Here is an 18,853-nt window from a genome sequence, read left to right on the forward strand (position 1 = left end):
AACACAAAGTTTCTGTAAGTCTTTAAATTAAGAAAGGAAAGTATTTTTATAGCACAATTTTTTTTAAATAAACAGGAACAAAAACAACAAAATAATATATTATGTTAATTATAAATACTGTAATAATGATAAAATTATATTTAAAAATGTAATTCCAGTATTACAATACGACCTTGACCTCACCACCATACCTCACTGCGCTCACCGCTGTGCTGGAGAAAACCAAGCAGTCGCTGTTAAAGGGGGTAAAAATCCAAGAGGGTGCTGGCAGGAGCTGAATGGGGCGGGTGGAGGGGTGAGAAGGGGGGGGGGGGGGTAAGGGGATGGTAAGGGGGAGGGAGGGTGGGAAGGTGAGATGGTGAAGAGAGAGCAAGGAGGAGGAGGAGGAAGAGGAGGAGGGGAAGAGATAAGTGATCTAAAGGGGAGACGATAGGACAAAAAAAAAAGTGATGATGATGAATACATTGGAAAGTTTTTTGGCCCCGGCGAGGGTGTCAGATTGAATGGCCTGTGCGCATGTGCGAAGGTATCACAACTGACAATGCTGGTGAGATGAAGATAGTGTTGTTGCTGCTTCTGGGCTCACGGAGGACGACGAGAGGAATCTACAAGCCGACAAGATGAGATCCAAGGCGAGGGCGAGAAAACTGGCCAAAAGTAGGTCTTATTTTTTCCCCCATTCTTATCGAGTTAACCCACCGGCTCCAAACTCCCGGCTCCGTAGATGTCCACTGTGTCCTTGTCATTTGCCATATCCTTAAGAGAGGATATGACTACTCTTTGTTCAAAAATAACTTTTCCGCTGTAAATATGTCCCGTTTCGGCCGCTCAGTCTCGTTTCCCTGCGTGTTGCGGTCTTGGCTTCGCTGGTTCCAGTGTCAACAAAAAAGAAAAAGAAAAGTTTTCATGTGTGATGAGAAACGCCGCTGGTGCTTTAGCTGATTACACTCCGATAAAAGAAATAGATAAACACTGTCTCCCAGAATTGAGCCTCATCTCGTATTTTTGCTCTTTATCGGTTGTCGCGGGCTTCCGCGAAGGCGCAGATTCCTCTCCTGAAGCTACCGAGAAAGTTGTCGAAATGGATAGTAACTTTTTTTTTCATAGAGCCGTTTCAAGTCTTGTGAAATAATATTCCCTGCTTTTAAAATAGTGGGCGCTGTGGCACTGCTCTGCTGCTCGCTGCAGAGCTCACGGCGAGCCTGGGCGCACTCTTTCATTTGCCTGCAAACTGATACGCAGAGATGCGATTTTAGAAAGGAAAGAGCAATATTTTAATGAGGACTTTTCTTCTTCTTCTTTAATTCGATCCTGCTCAAATCTCAGCAGATATTGCTCTCCCGCTAATTTGTTTCGTCCCAAAACCCAAGGCCACTGGACTGCAGCAGCAGGCTGTTTCCTCCTCGAGGGAATGCCAATCAATAATGTGTCTTGAGAGCGCCCATACGACGACTTTTGTGGGCTGCTGGACGCGTCACACGGAAAATTCATGTATTCGGTTCTTTTTTTTTTAGTGTGAGTGTGAACATGAGCACTTTGTTGTTGGAAATGGACCATGTTTATCGTTTGACATTTGTTTGTTGTTGGTGGGTTGATTTATGAATTACATTTACTTAAACCGCCGATTTTATTCTTGCATGAATGCACTTTGGCTTCCACAGCCCTGCGTGGATCACTCGGCTTTATTTATCCACAATTCATTTGAAAGACAAATGCTTCACAACATCGCGATTTCTATTGCGGGCCTGTTGTCATTTTATTTTGTTTCTGCCTTGGTGTTTGTTTTCTTCCAAACCATAGTGACTTGAGCTGTGGTTTTGTGAAAGCTTGCATTCTAGCTTGTATGTTGTTTTATTATAATGTGGGGGGGGGGGGGGGGGGGGGGTATTTTATTTTAGGAATATGCTGTCGTATGTTGGACCTGCTTTATTTGCGTGTTTCCAGGCCCTTTCTGAAAACTTTGTAACTTTGCCTCCCTCCCTTTTAATTCAGCGTGAACCTCGACCTCGCATTAGACGCAATTAAGGCTATTCAACAAAGTCATTTCAGACCAAATACTCCGTGCCAAGCATTTGAAACAGACATGAAATGTTTATGTATTTATTTATTTATTTATTTTAAATAAAGAGCTTTACTTGACACGTCCCAAATAAATCTGTTCTATTTTAGCGCTGTTTAGTTCATTTTCAGGGAGGGGGTTTCAGCGCTCTTTCTTTCAAAGGAAAAACAACGAGAATAAAAACACTAACATTTCCCCCCTCTCCACTTTTCAGTCGTGTTCTTGTTGTTATCGTGTCACTTTCACACGGTTGCCATACACGAGAGGACAAAGTTCCCGTACAAGTTTACAACAAAGCAAGAAATACACATACATAATGTTTTTTTTTTTCAAAGAAAATGGGTTAAAGGAAAAAACGTAAACTAGGCTGCTTTGTGAAAATACTTAAACGTGTGGAGGACCAGCCTATTGCCAGTAATTGCACTTGGTCTTGATCTCTAAACAGCCTTGATAGTCTGTTGATCCGGGTGCTAATGAACACAAATACCTGGCTTTGTAGCACTCAGATCGGAGCACTGGGAGCCTCTGCAGCTCACAGGCCTCCAATCTGTTGTGTTGCAGTGGTTGGAAAAACAGAGCAGACAGAAGGCATGAAAAATATCATGTTCTTCCTTAACATTCAAATCGTGCAGGCCCACAACTTTTGAATGCGACGCGGGGGGAGTGCGTTCCCCCCTTTTTTGACGCTCGGGTAAAACATTCTCTTTTGTAGCTGAGTACAGTAGGCTGTAGGCCCACGGCTATTATGCAGCAGCTGCTTTATCGTTTTATTATTGTTATTAATATTTTTTATATTATTATGTTATTGTTCTCGCGGACACCGGCTGCACATTAAAGACCACGATATTAGAAACTTTTCACCTAACACGACTATGTGAGCGCTTTAATGCAAAGTGGCATTGATCTCTAACTATGCACTAACTAGCTATGCATTAGTTCTGGTGTGTTGACATAATACTTTTGCGTCAACATTAAAGTGTTAATGAGTGTTTTTTTGTTTTTGTTTTTTTTTTTTTAAGGAAAAAATGGTTTTACTTTCTGTTCCTCTGATTTTTTGATTTTTTTTATTATTTTGCTGAAAATGTGCAACTTTTAATTTGAGATCAACGTCTATTGTATTTATTTATTTTTTATTAAAAATATTAAACAGTCTATTCTAAGCTTTATTTTTCATTTAATTTAATTGAACTTTTTTCTTAACCAGTGAATGACTCCATGGAGACACTCGAGCCTTACGCCACATCTCATTTTATCGAACGGAACGGATTTGATATGCGACTTGGCCTCTTGTTATCTTAAAAAACTAAAAAAAATCAATACAGCCAATCTAGCTGAGAATAAAGACGCAAAGTGACAATATAATTACTTTTGGCGTTACTCACGATGAAGTTATGCTTGAGTATGTGTGTGTTTGTGTGTGTCCGTGCGCGCTACAGAAGGCTGATTGTGTTTGGAATGTTTAACACCTTGCGGCGGTTTTATTGTGGTATTCTTAGGGGTCCACATGTAGCGTTAAATTGTGTGTGGTTGTTTTTTTTTTTGGATCAATTAAGACTTCCGGTTGAGTGGGCGTACATTTATTTTCAGGTATGTTTTTTTCAGTACACAGGTGGGAGCAATACATAAGCACGCACGCGCTGTTCTCTTCCTCCCCTGCGCTAAAAAAGGTAATTAAAAAAGAACCGTGTACTTTATCACATATGGTGAAATGAAAGTCAGTGAATTCACGCAGATTATCGATTTTCAACACCGATTTTAATCTTCTGCACAATCAGAAAATATTTATTTTTTTTGTACAGTCTTGCTTTTGTGATTTTGTGTTTGGAAAGATTCGCACAATTTCAGACAGCTTTCCTCTCTCACGGCCTGTCTTTGTCTCTTTCTATGATGTACTAATCGCAAGATATCCTATTGATCTTCGTGTTAAAGGCCTCTTATTAGATGGACTCCCAGTCATGAACTTGGCCTGGCTCAACAGCTTCTGATGTTTTGACAGAAGTAATAAAACCCAACCCATAACACTTTAAAACCAACAATGGTAGCTATGTTGAACTTCTGGCTAAACGTTCAGGGACCCAGTATGTTACTGCTATGCAGCGGTAATATGTGTCAGATAGCACTCCTTCATGTTCACAGATTAGAGCCTGGACATGAAAAAATGTCCAGGCTCTTATTTTGATGGTTTGAGAAGAATTACAGATTTTTATCTGTTCCGAATTCTGACAATTTCCTTTCAGTGCATTTACAGTACCCACAGAGACATTTGTTTATGCTGAATGTCAGTAACGCTGGATAAATTGTGAAATAAAAATACCTGTGAGATCTTTGCTTTATTGCTGCAGACCTTGCATAACTAAAACAGGGAGGGAAACTTGAGATTCTTGTGGTTCCATAGAGCCCATTTGCATTCATGTGTGATGATGTGAATGATCTTTGCAGCACCGATTCAGGCATCACCGTTTGGCTGTCGTCGAAATGTGCAGACTTTGCTACTTCTGCATACTACAGGCTCTTTTTCTTTCTTTTACAGACATATTGTTCACCACCTTGTTATGAGGATGACATGCTTTGCAGTGATTTCTAAAGTGAAGTTTTCAATATAGTTTTGAATTTATTTTATTTTATATGGTTTCGGGGATTTTGATCTGAGCATTTGGACTGATTTTAGGACCATTTGTGTCAATTTCTGAATGATTGAAAAATTGTGTAGCCTGACTAATTGCATCAGTCCACACTTGGCGAGGCCACATTTCCTACATAAGTACTTGATTATAGAAGTTTTGGATTTGGATGTCATTTCCTCATTTTGAGTGTGTACATGTGCAGATTGCAGATTTGTGCATGTCGTGAGGAGGGTTGTTCTGACTGGTTTTCCATGTTTATTTCCTTTTATAATCATTTTTGTCCATATGCATTTAGTAAAATGCTTTTGTATTGACATGTAACTGTACAACCAGAAAACACTGTATGATGTTCTTTGAAAGGAGTAGCTTTACAACTGACAGTTAAAAAGCCAACAAAGATTTATCTGTGACTCATCTGTGATTTTTGCATGTTTGTAACATATTAATTTGTTGCAGAGGAAGTTGCTCTAGTCAAAGTTAGGACAAGGTCATGGTTATGGTCCATTCAGTGTCTAGTCCTGAGTCTCATGGAGTAACATATGGTCACCATTTGATTCCTATGGTGCAAATAGTTTTTATGTAACCGTTCCCGCAAGTCTGCATTGAGCTTAGAAAGAAAACTTATATGATCTCCCGCACCTGTGCCAGGAATACACACAGGTGATAAGTAAACAAATGATTAACTGATGATTTAAGCTATGATTTACTGCAGCTGTAATGCTTTTAATAGAACAATTTATCGAACTTTAAATATATCAGTTATTATATACAGTATTTTATGGGTTTTTTTTTTCCTTGGACTGTTTTTGGTTCCTCCTTTTCCCTCCTGAACATAGAGTGAAACAGTGTCTCAGGAGAAATTCTTTTCTTGTTATTCAGTCAGTTAGTCTTGTGAATTTGCTGCTGCTGTTTTGGCCAAGTGTTCATTGGAAAACAGAGACTCTAATCTGGTCAAGGGCAACTGCAATAAAATGTAAAAAAAAAAAAAAGTAATAAAGTGGATAATAACACGTGAATCAAATAAATTACATTAAGCCTCCTTCTGTCTTTCAGCAATTATGAGGATGAAATTACTTGTTCGCCCCTTTTGTCATTGTTTTTTTTAAATTTACTTCTATTCTAACATTTCAATGTCACATCCATCATTTGACCAAGTGATCCCCAGCACGTACTACAACACTCCCTATTGCATTACCTTTGAGCTATCTTGATATCACTTCAAATGAAAAGGTTGTGTTGGCTTAATTTTATATATGACCAATAAATACCTTCTTATCTAGTGCATTATTTCAATCTGCACAAAAGAGACAGAAACAAAGACATTGATTTGGTTTGGGTTCTCAGAATGAGAATAAATGGGTTCTGCTTCATTTTAGCAGAATTATTTGTATAGTTTTAGGAGAATAGTGAAGTCCCAGCGACTCCTCGCTGTTGACTGGGTTTCACTGAAGGCTTGCTTTGAAACATTTGACTTGCCTTAGTTCCCTGCTTTCCAGTGACACATACACAAGCACGCACTGAAGCCATGCATACGGTATAATGCAAATGGATCCCGCCTGGTCACACTTACACACACATACACCTCAGTGGTGACAGATTTTTTGTGCATTGGTATGCTTTAACCCCAATCAATCACAAACTAGAAAGGTTGAGTGTAAATGTCATCCAAACAGCAGGAGCCGGCACTGTTGGCTGACTAAATGCGTGCAAGTGTGTGGGAATCAGTGTGTGCACCATTTTGTACAGTTATTGGAGGTCCTGTCACTGTTTGGAGCTTTGACCTTGGCCAAGTCTGGCACAGCGATGGGTGGGCACCTGGACACACGCAGGCACTCTCACACTGAGACCCACACACACGCACACTTATACACACTCACACAAATTTTAGCTCTGTGCATCTTTTTCCGCTTCATTGCTGACTAAGTCAAATTTTGAGTTGGTATACAAATACCATTGTATTAAGCTCTTGCACATGGCTCCAAATCCCATTCATTTTATTGATACAGTTACCTCACCATATTCAGCTGGCAAAAATGTCTGTTTCTCCACTTGCGCTGTGACCTCATCTGCCATGTTTAGAAAAACAACAGTCTCCAAATCGCTTTGTAGTGGGGAATCTGACATGACTGAGAGGGTTTCAGATATATTGCTGATGTTTTTCTTTTTCCTGTTCTTTTCAGCCCCCTGTTTTTTTGTCTCTTCTTATGCTTTTTGTTTTCAGCCTGCAGATGCGGGCAGGGATCTTGGTAAAAAAAACAAACAAAACCGAGTCATATGTGTTAGCGAAAATGAGGTTAAAAAATACAAAAGGCCTGAAGTAAAGAGCATTATATCTTGACCCGTGGTTGCTTATCAAATTATGTCCAGCCACTGGTGGGTCATGTCTAGAGTTTTCCATTCCAGCTTCTCAGGACTAAAAATACATCACGACTGCTGGAATCATCCCATTGGAAATATCCCATCTTTACTTCAGAGGATTCTGATTAACGCTAAATGATTAGCTCTATGAGTGTCTTGTGTGATTGTGTACTACCCACTGCTAAACAGTGTGTGTTGTTTGCAAAACAAGGGGGCAAATGTGTCGACTCCCTAATTAGTGCGCGCTAACAGCCCTCATGATTCCCCCTTGCACTGTGATATCCCAGGGATTGCTCAAAATTGTGACTAGTTTTATCTGGGTCTAATCCTGATTTGTTTGGTATTAACCCTCGCACTTTCTCCCTCATTCCCACTCACTTCTGTCCAATTCTACATTTCCTTTCCTTTTATCCATTCATGAACTGACCTTTATGTTGCTTTCACTTTAATTTACTCCATACTCTCTGCAGAGCTGTTTCCAATGTGTGCTATATTATTTCAATATTGCCAGATCTTTAATCGTAATGAGACAACATATGATTGGCTCCTTTTTGTGATCCAAATTAAGGATTCCGAAGTTGTAATGGTAAATTTCCAAAAAAGAAACAGTCACTGTACCTTTTCTGTATATACAAATGCAGTGTACTAGAACATATTTTAAAGCAATATTTTGGTATATTGTGTGATCCATTTGCCATGTATAGATATAGAGTGTACCTATGCACTGCAAATGCATGAAAACTAATACTGCTACTAATATTCAGGATCTTGAAATGAGCTATTGGTGTGACCTACCATCAGCCATCAGTACAATGTAATGACAAGGTGATGCAAAACAAGCATAAAAATGAGCATTTAAATGCGTTTAGTGATCACAAAGAAATGTGACACTTCATTTTCCAGTATTCTTCTTCTCTCTGTCTGAATCGTAGCTCGTCCCTCCATACTCACACATACTCACACAAACACATGCTGTCTATTTCAAGTCCCAGTCCAGCACAGCTGATGATGGCTCATCCTGTTCTGGTATGATAAGCAGACAAACTGCTATGTCCCCTGGGCTGTTTGCCTGTCTTTGGAAACAAACAGTGATGTGTAGAGGCAGTGTGGCTCTAAACTCCCACTGCTTGCTTCCCCTTTCATAAGACCGCCAGTTCAAAGCCTTGGCTCCATCTCTACTTCTATCTCTCCCGCTCCCTCCCTCCCTCCTCCTCCTCGCTGTCTTTCTCACTGTGGTTCGTCATTACCACAAAGATGGGCAAGCAGTGTCTCATTAAAGGGGATTAGAGACATCTCCATGTCTCGCGGGGGCCGAGCGGGACATTTCTCCTCTCTGGTCAGCCCCCCCACCCTTTTTCTCTCAGAGATCAGGTTCTTTGATTTGGCCAGATAAAGACCTCTTTCATGTCGGTTGGGACGGTTAGCGATTACACTGTCAGGCCCATCGTTTTGGTGCGTTTGACAAATTTGTCATGCTGGGTGGGGCGGGTGTGGATTGTATTATGAGAGGGGGGGGTTGTACATGGAGATTCACAGTAATTGAGCTGTCATTATCCAGTGACCCTGCCAGGCTCTGGCGCATAGGGCTCACCAATTCTCTATTTGTTTCATACTTTCCTAACTTTCTCTGTGAGTATGATGGATAGAACAAAGAGGAGGGAGAGGAGGAGAGAGTGGAAGCTGGGTAGCAGTTCCCAGATGAATACCTCTGCTTATTTGACCACCTCTCCCGAGCACTCCTGTCCATGAAAATTGGCTCCACTACATCGCTGCTGCAAGTTTCTTTTCTCACCCAGCTCCTCCCTGATGCAACTCAATTAGGCCCATATCACCAGCTGCCATTTATTTTCATACAAAATGAAAACTGGTGGCATGTTGATTACGGAATTCCCCAGAGACAAAGGGCCACGATTGGTGTGGTTTAATTTCATTAAGTAGAGTGTGGTGCGTGGGATAAATATATTAGTGCAGTCCCCCCCTACCCCAATTTACTTCAGCCACTCTGTATGTTAAACAAATCCTTTGGTGTTACAGTTGTGAAATTGGAATAAATCTCACAGAATAGTTTGGTGAAAAGCAGGCATCTTTACACGAGGCACCTACGTTTGTTCTCGACTTCTCTGTGTTTTTTGATCCATTTTCTGTTTCTTGCGCGAGCCTTGAAACATGAAATGAAACCCCTCATGGTGGGCTTTCTGAGTGTGGTTGTGCGCTTTTCCCAAAAACACATATAACCATTGTATTTTGGTTATGGCTTGGTCTGCCCTGTGTATTTGAGATGTGGGCTAGAAAGATGCAGTGTGGTGTGAGTGAAAAAAAATCTTTTCCTGGTGGGATAGTGTGACTATATTAGCGCAGAGATTTTGATGAAGGAAATAAGAGCCGTCCTTGTTAACCTGGAGTCAGATTGGTTGTGAAGCGATGAGTAGGGTGGAATGTGTGCGCTATCGTTCGCGAGTGAGTGCACACTTGTTTGTGTGTGTGCGTAGGTGTTGGAGGGGTCTTGACTAAAACATTTCAAGATGGCCCATTAGCTGGCGTAGGCCCGTCCCCTCCTGACACTAGGATTCCTCTGTGCTGACCCCTCTCCTCCACCTCTCAGCCCCTCTGTCCCAGAGGCCCCCAGCCTCATCCTGCCAAGTGTACGGTTCCAAAGTAACGATGAAGCTGCCTGCGTGTGAAAATATTGAATTGCAAAAACATCCCTGGGTGAGAGGGTGTGTGAATGGAGCTTTCAGCGCCGGGCCCGACCCGGGCTCTGCGCTACTGACTGACGGACAACAAATGGCATTTTGTGTCCAGAGAGAGCAAGGGAGCGAGAGAGAGGGGACAGAGAGGAAAGGGGAAAGGAAGGAGGAGAAGAGACACAGTGAAGAGAGGGGGGGGGGGGGTCTTGAGATTTTTCAGGCCTCTTCAGTCTGGGGCCCTACATGCAGGTCTGAAATGCCTTATCACATGACCTGTCTGACCCCTGGCCCCTATTCAGCTAAGGCTGTCAGGCTGCTCTCAAACAGGGAGCACAAAACCTCATAGCTTCAATGGCTACTATTCACCCCCTTGTGAAGCCCTTCTCCAAAGGTAATAGGTAAAAGTAATGTCAGTGACCTTCACTTTCCGTCGCTCTACAAGAGGGCAAAACTCTTAAGATTCCCAGATAATGTCAGAGGTAGGGTGGCCGTTTTGGCTCCTTATCCACTGCCTCTACTTAGCTGCCATGAGAAGAAGCGAGAGAGCAAGCTGACTTGCCTCTTTTGAGACAAAGTGTTGTTTTGGTTAAGGATATTAATTCACATCTTGAAAGTGATGTTAGCTGAGTTGGAATATGATAGCGTTTACAAACAATGTGATGCCATTTTTGTTTTGTTTTTTGTTGCCATGCGCTGGGAATATACTTGTGCCTGTGTGTTATCTAAGCGTGTGTGGGACATTAGTGAATTTCTGATGTCTCAGAGGAGCGACTGGGTCACGGTATGACCGTAACCTCCTGTCTCGCTTTGCAACCCACACACTGGCATCTCTCCCTCTGTCTCTCTCCTGACCGGTCCTAAGATTCTTTCTTTTCTTCTCTTTTCCTATTTCTCCCCTCCTTCTTTGGAACACTGGAGTTTCTCTCTCTCTCCGGTCCCCTTTGAAAAGATGCGGTGTCTTTGTCCGGCCTGATAAAGGATGCCATAGTTCCCCTTTTCCCCTTCTTTGTGGCCCGGGGCTGGCGGCTCCTGTAGAAGTGCAAATGGTATCCTCTCGGAGGGGCTATCCCCGCGGGCCCTCAAGGGCCTTCTCTCTCCTCCAGGCTTGGCTAATTACCACCGTGCCCCCACCTCCCCCTCCTTAGCTCCCTGGTCCCTGGAACCATGGACGGCACATTCCCACAAACAGCACCTGGCCTTCTTTTCTCCTGGTCTGCTTTGATGGCTGACACCCCAGACTACCCCCCTCCCTCCTTCCTCATCCTCTTCTCCTCTCCACCCCACTACCTCATCTATCTCTCTCTCCCTTCTTTTAACTTCTTCTTCTCTCACTCTCTCTCTCTCTCTCTCTCTCTCTCTCTCTCTCTCTCTCTCTCTCAGTGACTCTCATTAATAGAGGTTTTAAATTGCTTTCTGACCCCGGCAAACTGCTCTTGTTGAAAAGGGAGATGTTGAAGAGGATGTCAGGAAGAAGTGAAATAGATGAGAAGGGGCAGGAGAAAGTTATCTATAGTCCATTATATGTTTTGTGAGATGGGTATGTGTACTATTATACACTAATATTATTATATTAAAACATACTCAAGAAAGACTGGTGGAAAACTAGTGGCTTACTTAGATCACAGTGAATCATGATCATGATTCGCTGTGATGAGAACTTGTACTTGTACATAAAAAACTGTACTAATAATGCTCTTATTGAAGTGAAGGGTTTTTTTTGCTCAGAAGAAGAGGTTTAAGATTGATATTTCATTTGGAGGTTCACGGTTTATAAAACTTCATCAGAAGCGGATGCAGGTTAAGTGGATTTCAGTGCAACAGCAATGCACGCATGCACACTAACTCGCTCACAGCTGTCCGCACACACAAGCACCAATATCTAATTTAGTTGCATATTTGTGCCCCTATAGCCATAGGCCTAATCAATGACCAATCTCAATGGATTTGACCAATTCATAGCTGGCCTTTGTGCAGTCAAGTGATCCCAGTGAGAGCGTTTGGACAGCTTTCTGAGGAAAACAAATAGCTCTATTACAAGCATGCGTCTGTGTGATGCTCAGTATCCCAAAGGCAAAGTGCTCGGCCTATATTAGCTGCATATTCTCCATGCTGGAAAAGGTTCACCTATAGACACAGTCCAGAGATAAGAGCGCTGTCATTTAGAGTTGAATAACCTGATTCTGAATTGTTGAATATCACACAATCACATGTGACTTTAAAGGAAGGAGATCAAAATACTTACGGCACTTTTTTTACTCTTTCCAGTAAAGAAATACACATGCTCACACACACACACACACGTACACACACTTAACCCTCCATTCAACAAAGAAAAGACACACACAGAAGCTAGGGGTGGTGCTGCGAGCTGCACACACCCAGACCAGTTACACTTGTGTGGCAGAATTTGGTTTTGGTTTGTAAAACTGGGCTTAGCTTGCAAACTTTAATGCTACATGGGTTTGAGTTTGATGTAAGGCCCCATGCTAGCTTAAGAAATACTTCAGCTGGCTTCTGATGGTTGTAAACTGAGCTAAGATGGGAAAAAAATATTGCTCAATCATTTATTTGGTTCACATAAAAGTGAACAGAGATTGGAATTGAGAATTTTTGATTCCTTCTTTGTCACATGAACAGCTATTATAGTTATAGAGTTTTACAACTCATGAGAGATTTAGTGCTACTTTCTTTTGCTGGCAATTACATCTGCTCTAAAACATCACCAGCTTTCTAGTCTGGCCCATCTAAGCAACTTACTGTTGCTGCCCTTCCCTAAAGAGTTCACACATCATCACCTACAGGACTCAAGTGATGCCACGAACTGGGCTGCCTCTTCCGGGTCTGTCGTAACCAAATAAGCAGTCATTGGGACGTTGGGTGATGGATGGTGGATAATCCTTGCATTTAAAGGAAATTCCACAGTTGGATTCACTTTAAGTTTGTAATCTTTGATGCATGCCAGAACTTTTTTTGTTAATAGGGTGTGCATGTATTGTAACTGATGTAGAAGAGCATTAATCTTGGGACACAAAAGGTTTTATTAGGGCTTTGGTACTAGCGATACTCTGTGTTGACACTGATTGACAAAACGGTGGCCTCAAAATTTTAATCAGGCAGACTATCTTTAAAGTCTGAAATGACATAATTAGAATTTCTAAGTTTGGTTTAAGGAGAGGCTTCCCAAGCCTTATGTCTCCCTCAATTTCCGCCTCTCTCCTCATCAAGTCTAGCCACATCCTCTTTTTCGAAAACAGAAAAGGAAAGAGGAAGATCCGGTTTCTGAATTGTGTTTTATGAGTGGTTGAAACGGCCACTTCTGCGGTTTTTGTCTGTCCACGCTGACCGTTCGACTCAGAGTTCTTGAGGTTTCCAGACATGCCAATTAAGCAGTTTTAATTAGGAAGATGTTGTTCCAAACAAATGTTTGCACTCAAGGACCTGCATGTTGGTTAAGTTTGGGGGTGGATTCCACGGGTTGTTACTGTTATTTCTGTGCTGTTTCAATTGGCTTTGCAAATCAGTTTCTCTTCATTTTCCTGAATGCAGTAAAAGTTCACTTCGATGACCGCAGGCACACATGCGCATAACTGACAGAGGCATCTTGTTTTTCAACAGCACCGAAGAGCAGTAAGTGCTTAAGAATGGTTAAGCAATGACAAAGCAAACAAAAGAGGCAGGTGGGTGAGGCTTCTACTGGCCTCTTGCCAGCCTTAGCTTCATTTGAATATTTATATACTGCAGCGTTTTGTTTTTAATGACGTAAAAAATTCAAATTTTTCTCTAAAGACTGGGACACGAAGTTAAATCTCTATTATTTCACACATTTCTGATAGATAACCCATTTTTGTTAGTCTTTAGAAAGAAAGGAAAATATGATCAATCAATGAGGTGAACACATTAATGGCGGCTTTCAGATCCACATGTTTGCACCATTTTTTTTGATATAAGGTAACATTTTAAATTGACGTTCATGGTTTCCATCCCTTCTTTTAACAGCTTAGAATTCATTAGCTGGACAGTTTTTTCGGGGCATGACCCACCTCACAGAAGGGATTTTTGGCGTTGTTCTTGTTTTATTTGTTGTTGCTTTTAAAGAATTGTAGGTAACTTTGATGCCAAGTTCCTCCACAGCAAAAGGCAAGGACCCGACCCAGCACATCTGAGAGTACTTTGGTGAAATAACAGCAAATGTTTGTCTTGTATTGTATGGCACGCTGCTGGAGGAGCACTAAAGCCCCTTCTTCCAGCGCCTAAAGCACCTCTTAATAAAATAGTCAAGAATAACTCCTTCACCTTAATCTTCCCCTCAGATTACTGCACTCAGGGCGGGAAATTAGCAGCAGGCCCACACGCTTCCCTTTTCCTTTGACACTGTTACATCTTTATTTGCAAGTGCCTCACTCTCTTACTACTGCTTTCTTTCCCTGTCCAATGTACCACTGCTTAGTTGTTTTTCTCATGTCTCTCCTTCTCTCTGCGAGGTAAGATAGGTGAACTCTCCATGGCAGCAAGAATGGCATTTTATTGGGTCAGAATTAGAAGCAACATGAGGCTAATAGGTGGCTACTTCTTCCACGGTCTGGTCCTCATCAGTGGAGAAAATGGGCCTAAACAACTAAACGTGGCTGCTGACAATTGATAGGAGCCCTTTTAAGTGGATCTACTTAGCTGAGGGGGCTTGGAGGATATGTGTGTGGCTAAATGCTCATGCATGTACAATATGTGGACATTTGCTATTTCATGTTAATTAGATGCTAGCAGTTGCAAACACACACCAGCACAACCCTTTGGGGAGCTGGGAGTTTGTGTGTGTGTATTTGTAAGTCCTTTGTGTCCGGGAGTGTAACCTACACCTTTAGAACCGCAGCGGCAGTAGCTTTGAGCGTAGTTTGTCCTGCCGTCTGATCTTTGTAACCAGAACTCTCCTTTACAGCTTCCTGTCCGCTTTGCCCACCTTTTTTTGCCCGCCTGCCATCTGGGTCTACCCCGAGACACACGCGTGCACATGCACAGGACAGTGGTCGTCATCCTCTTAACCGTGTCTTTCACTTTCAGCCGAACCTTTGAAACCAATAGCACAACGACGAGATGCAATCAGTGGAATCCATCTATAATCTCCACTTTTTCCCCTCCTTGTTTTTTTTCCTTTTTGCTGAAAGTTTTAGAAAATTTAAACAACTGGTTTTTCGTTTGTAAGATTTTGGTAATTTTTGAGCATTTAAAAAATGTTACAAAATATACAAAATAAGTGATTCCAAGAGTTAATGTGGGGGTTTGAATTTACATAAAATTACAGGGTGCAGTTGCACAGTTTTTCTACAGCTTTCCCATCTGTAATATCGGAGGCAAAGAATTTTAATTTCAAAGTCTCTTTTAAATTGTTGAAATGTTTGCAGGTCATTTCCACAGCAGAGAGGCTCATTAAACTTTGAACATCCAAATTGCACCTTTTAAAGTCTTAACTCTGACAAATTGAATTCTATTGTTTGAACCCTTTCTGGGTCAAAGTTTAGACTGCAACATATTTGAGTCTTTTTCTGTTTATTTTCAGAAGCACAGCACCCTGCATCAAAAACTACTGTCATCATTACTGGCTGAAAGTAAAGCAGCAGTGGTGTGACTTAAACGTTAATCCTCCATTAAACTAACATCAAAGCCTTCTAGTACTCCAGTGGGGTATCTAAATTACGTACCTGTGTAGATAACGTTTCCGAGCAGGGGGCACTACAGGTTTTTAGTATCAGAGGTTCTGGTTGACACTTTGATCACTTCCTCCGCTCTTCATACCTTCATTGTGTTCAAGATCACATCACACACGGACACACACAGCAGGTCTGAGAGGCAGTGTCAGGTGTAGCGGGAGAACAATGCAAGGATGCGTAGAGGGAAGCCAACATGGTATCTCTTCTCCTTTTTCAGTACCTACAATTACAAAATCCGTGAGTCCTGTTTCTTAGCCATCTGGAAAAAAAAACCCCCAACAAATTAAAAAAAATAAAAAATATGGGCTTGAGCAATTGAAATGTTTATTGCACATTAGTTTTTCCAAGTATTTTGACCAAATAATAATTAAAGATAATTTACAAGTATGTCTTTGGGCAAATACTTTTAATGTTAGTTATTTTTCTGCTCAGTTTGTGGGTGTAGCTTAATTGATTAGCATTCCTGACCAGAAGAAATACGCAGAAAAAATGTCTATGCCTTTTTTTGTAATTAAAATATATTTTTTAAATTGTTGTAATTTTTCAGGCTTTATAAATATAGGGGTAAAATCCAAAATTATCATGCTTAGAATAGTTGTAATTTACCTACAGAGCCTACACACTCAGTTAAAAGTTATCAGTGTTTTTGTGTGTTTGAATGCTAAACTTCATTTATAAAAAGGATTTCATAAAGCGAAGGCTGCACAGAGGGTAGGAAATACCTGTGGAAATGAGTAAATATATATTGTTTCCATGGGTTGTTCATAAAACAACAAGGGTGGATGCAAGGTTTCAGCAAAAAAAAAAAAAAAAGTATTTATTTCCAGTGCCGCAGGTGCCCACTCACAGCTTATTGGTTTTTTTGGATGACTCCTTTACTTTAAGGAGAGCAATTTATGTCTCTCTCTAGTTTCTCTCCAGAGGCAAGGGCTGAAGTGGCTCGCTTATTTTAGCAGGGTCTCGTGGTCATGACTTGTGGTGACATATTAATTGAGCGGTTCCTCTAAAGAAAAGAAAGGCCAGTGTCTCGATTGGTCCAATGGTGTTTGTAGAGCTTTAAAAATTGGTTTTGTTTGGCTAGAAAGCTCTTCTGTGTTTATTTACACGTCAGAATGCTTCAAACGGCTGCTGCCTCACTCTCCTCTTTCTGTGTGTTTGTTTGTCCGCGTGTGCATGCCTGGTCAAATATATGCTGCATTTTCTCAGTTGCCTACATGCCAGTTGTATAGACCCTGTGTGAAAGGTAAAATTATCGAGCACAGAGAGAGCAAGAGACAGAAGAGAAGAGGCGATGGAGACAGTTCCCCTGGCTTACCTGGCTCTTGAGTTTCCTCGTAGCTAGTCGTCCTTACGGTCCTACTCATTTATTATTGACCGCATTCATTCACACCATCCTCTAGATTGCAGTGCAGCTTCTACAGACAGTCTGGTCAGAGTCTGTTGCCAAAGAAAATAGCTTCCTGGATTATTTTGCACTCACAAATATCTCTATAAAAGAACAGCAAGTAAATTCAGATTTAACAGTTACCTCTTAGTTTTTATAGCAAAGGCCATGTTCTGCAGGGAAAAATGAAAAACTGATACTTATCTGGCAACGTCTGACATTCTTTTTCTTTGTGCTCAGACTTCGTAACTTGCAAATGGAGGCTTTTTGCTGGACAGTTAGGAAGGGGGTGGGCGGCGGGGCAGTTGCACTGGCCAAGACAGCATGGACTCAGTGAGTCTCTTTAATGATCAAGTCCAATATTCCTTGAGTTCTACCTCTGATACTACATGTGTGGCTTTGTAAGGAGAAAAGTACATTTTGCTTTCCCAGCTTCTCTCTAAGGAGTGATCTAATCAGATTGCTGTCATGTGTGTGTGTTCATTCTTATGAGCTCATCATTGTGGCAAAGGTGACCACTGCAGAGTATAAACTGTCATCAGGATAATTTACAGATTTGTAAGACGTTTCCTCTGTCAGAAATACATTTAGCACACTCACAGAGACTCAAGCACATGTGCACGCACATGCACAAACACGATAAATGGCTAGTTTCTTTCCTGAAAGTGCTGAAAGGGAAAGGAGCTCAGCTGTTCACCTAAGCCAGTGAGTGACGGAGAGCGTCTGATCCAGAGCCTCGGTTTGAACACAGTTACCAAGACAACAATTGTTTTAGCTGGCATTTCTGCGGAGAGGAACATTGAAATAACAACATGAAACCACAACAGATTAGCCAGTTGGAAAGCTGAAAAAATGACACATTTGTTCTGTATTTGTTCTGGAGAGCATACCTGTTTCAGGAAAAAAAAACAAACATAATCTTCCATAATCTTCCTTCTTTTAGTTTTGTTTTCCATCAACTGTGATTGGATTTTTTAAAGTGTAATTAGAGACTAAGTTTGTGCACCGTAGAATAAACATTTTGTAGAATGCACCGTAGGATAGGTTGTACGGGCGTTTGAGTTGACTTAAAAGCTCTTGCAGTCTTTCTGCCTAACTGGAGTATCAATAATGAGATTTATCTTTCTTCTCCCGCAGCCTTGATTCAATTATCTCCATCTCTCTTCTGCTTTCTCTTCCTCTGGCTCCCTCCCTTTTTGCCCCTTCACTGGGGATCCGTTTCCAATTGAGGGCCGGTCATGCTTTGTGTTTCTCTTTGTCATGACAGGGTTCCTTAACGAGTGGAGGCTCCCTTCCACTGTGGCTTAATCAGATCTGGAATAGAGCGAGGGAGGGAGGAAAAGATGAGGAGTATAGAGGTGGGGGTAACCAGGTAAACGTGGGGTCACAAATAGTTTACCTCCAGATCCTCATTGTCTCCATTTCCCCTTTTTAGGAAAATTAAATTTGTGTGGTCCCTCCTCCTCCTCCTCCTTGTAATGTGTGTTTTGTGTCCAATCTGAGATCTTTGAAGTTTGAAGGGTCCCTTGCCCCGCCACATGCCAAACCCCAGGAAACCCCCCGACTCCAATACCCTATGCCCCTTATCTTCCCCCTCTGCACCTACTTCCAGACATACCTCATTACCTGAGGCCGTATTGAGTGGCGACTAATCAAATTGACTCTACTGGTTTTCTGCCATCACAGGAAGTGCTGGTCAGCAAGGGATCATTGGTTCAGTGCTAGGCTACAGAGAAAATGTTATGAAGTGGAAGCAAATTAATTAAAGAGACCTTTAATTTGTTCAAATAGGTATATTCTCAGTCACCTCTTTCCCCCCTTTTTCTTTTGTACAAAAATAGTTGAAAAAAAATGTTCACGACAGAATTTTATATCGATAGAAAAGGGATCAGATTAGTTAGTAATGGAAACAGATTGTACTGTGTATGAGCAGTGAGCCTTGTTACTTGGAGCCTCTCTCGCTATTACCTGCAGCTGTTTAAAAAATACCACAGAACAAGTAAACTTCATTAAAGAAGAAGAAGAAGAAAAAGAAAAAA

At 41.5% G+C, this 18,853-nt stretch overlaps 1 protein-coding gene across 1 annotated transcript in view; it reads left to right on the plus strand.

The window, feature by feature from the left end:
• The first annotated feature begins 403 nt into the window (after positions 1 to 403).
• The window catches only part of prdm16 (PR domain containing 16), a 172,689-nt gene continuing 154,239 nt past the window's right edge, over positions 404 to 18,853 (plus strand). Inside the window, 2 exon segments of the mRNA XM_086276836.1 lie at positions 404 to 565; positions 568 to 657. Of these exon segments, the coding sequence (XP_086132962.1) occupies positions 517 to 565; positions 568 to 657 (139 nt within the window). The 5' untranslated portion in view covers positions 404 to 516.

Source organism: Aulonocara sp. 'chitande type north' Nkhata Bay, linkage group LG20 (assembly GCF_057382095.1).
Source record: "Aulonocara sp. 'chitande type north' Nkhata Bay isolate Kocher_YH1m ecotype deep benthic linkage group LG20, A_spYH_male_GT1.1, whole genome shotgun sequence".
In the NCBI taxonomy this organism is placed as follows: domain Eukaryota; kingdom Metazoa; phylum Chordata; class Actinopteri; order Cichliformes; family Cichlidae; genus Aulonocara; species Aulonocara sp. 'chitande type north' Nkhata Bay.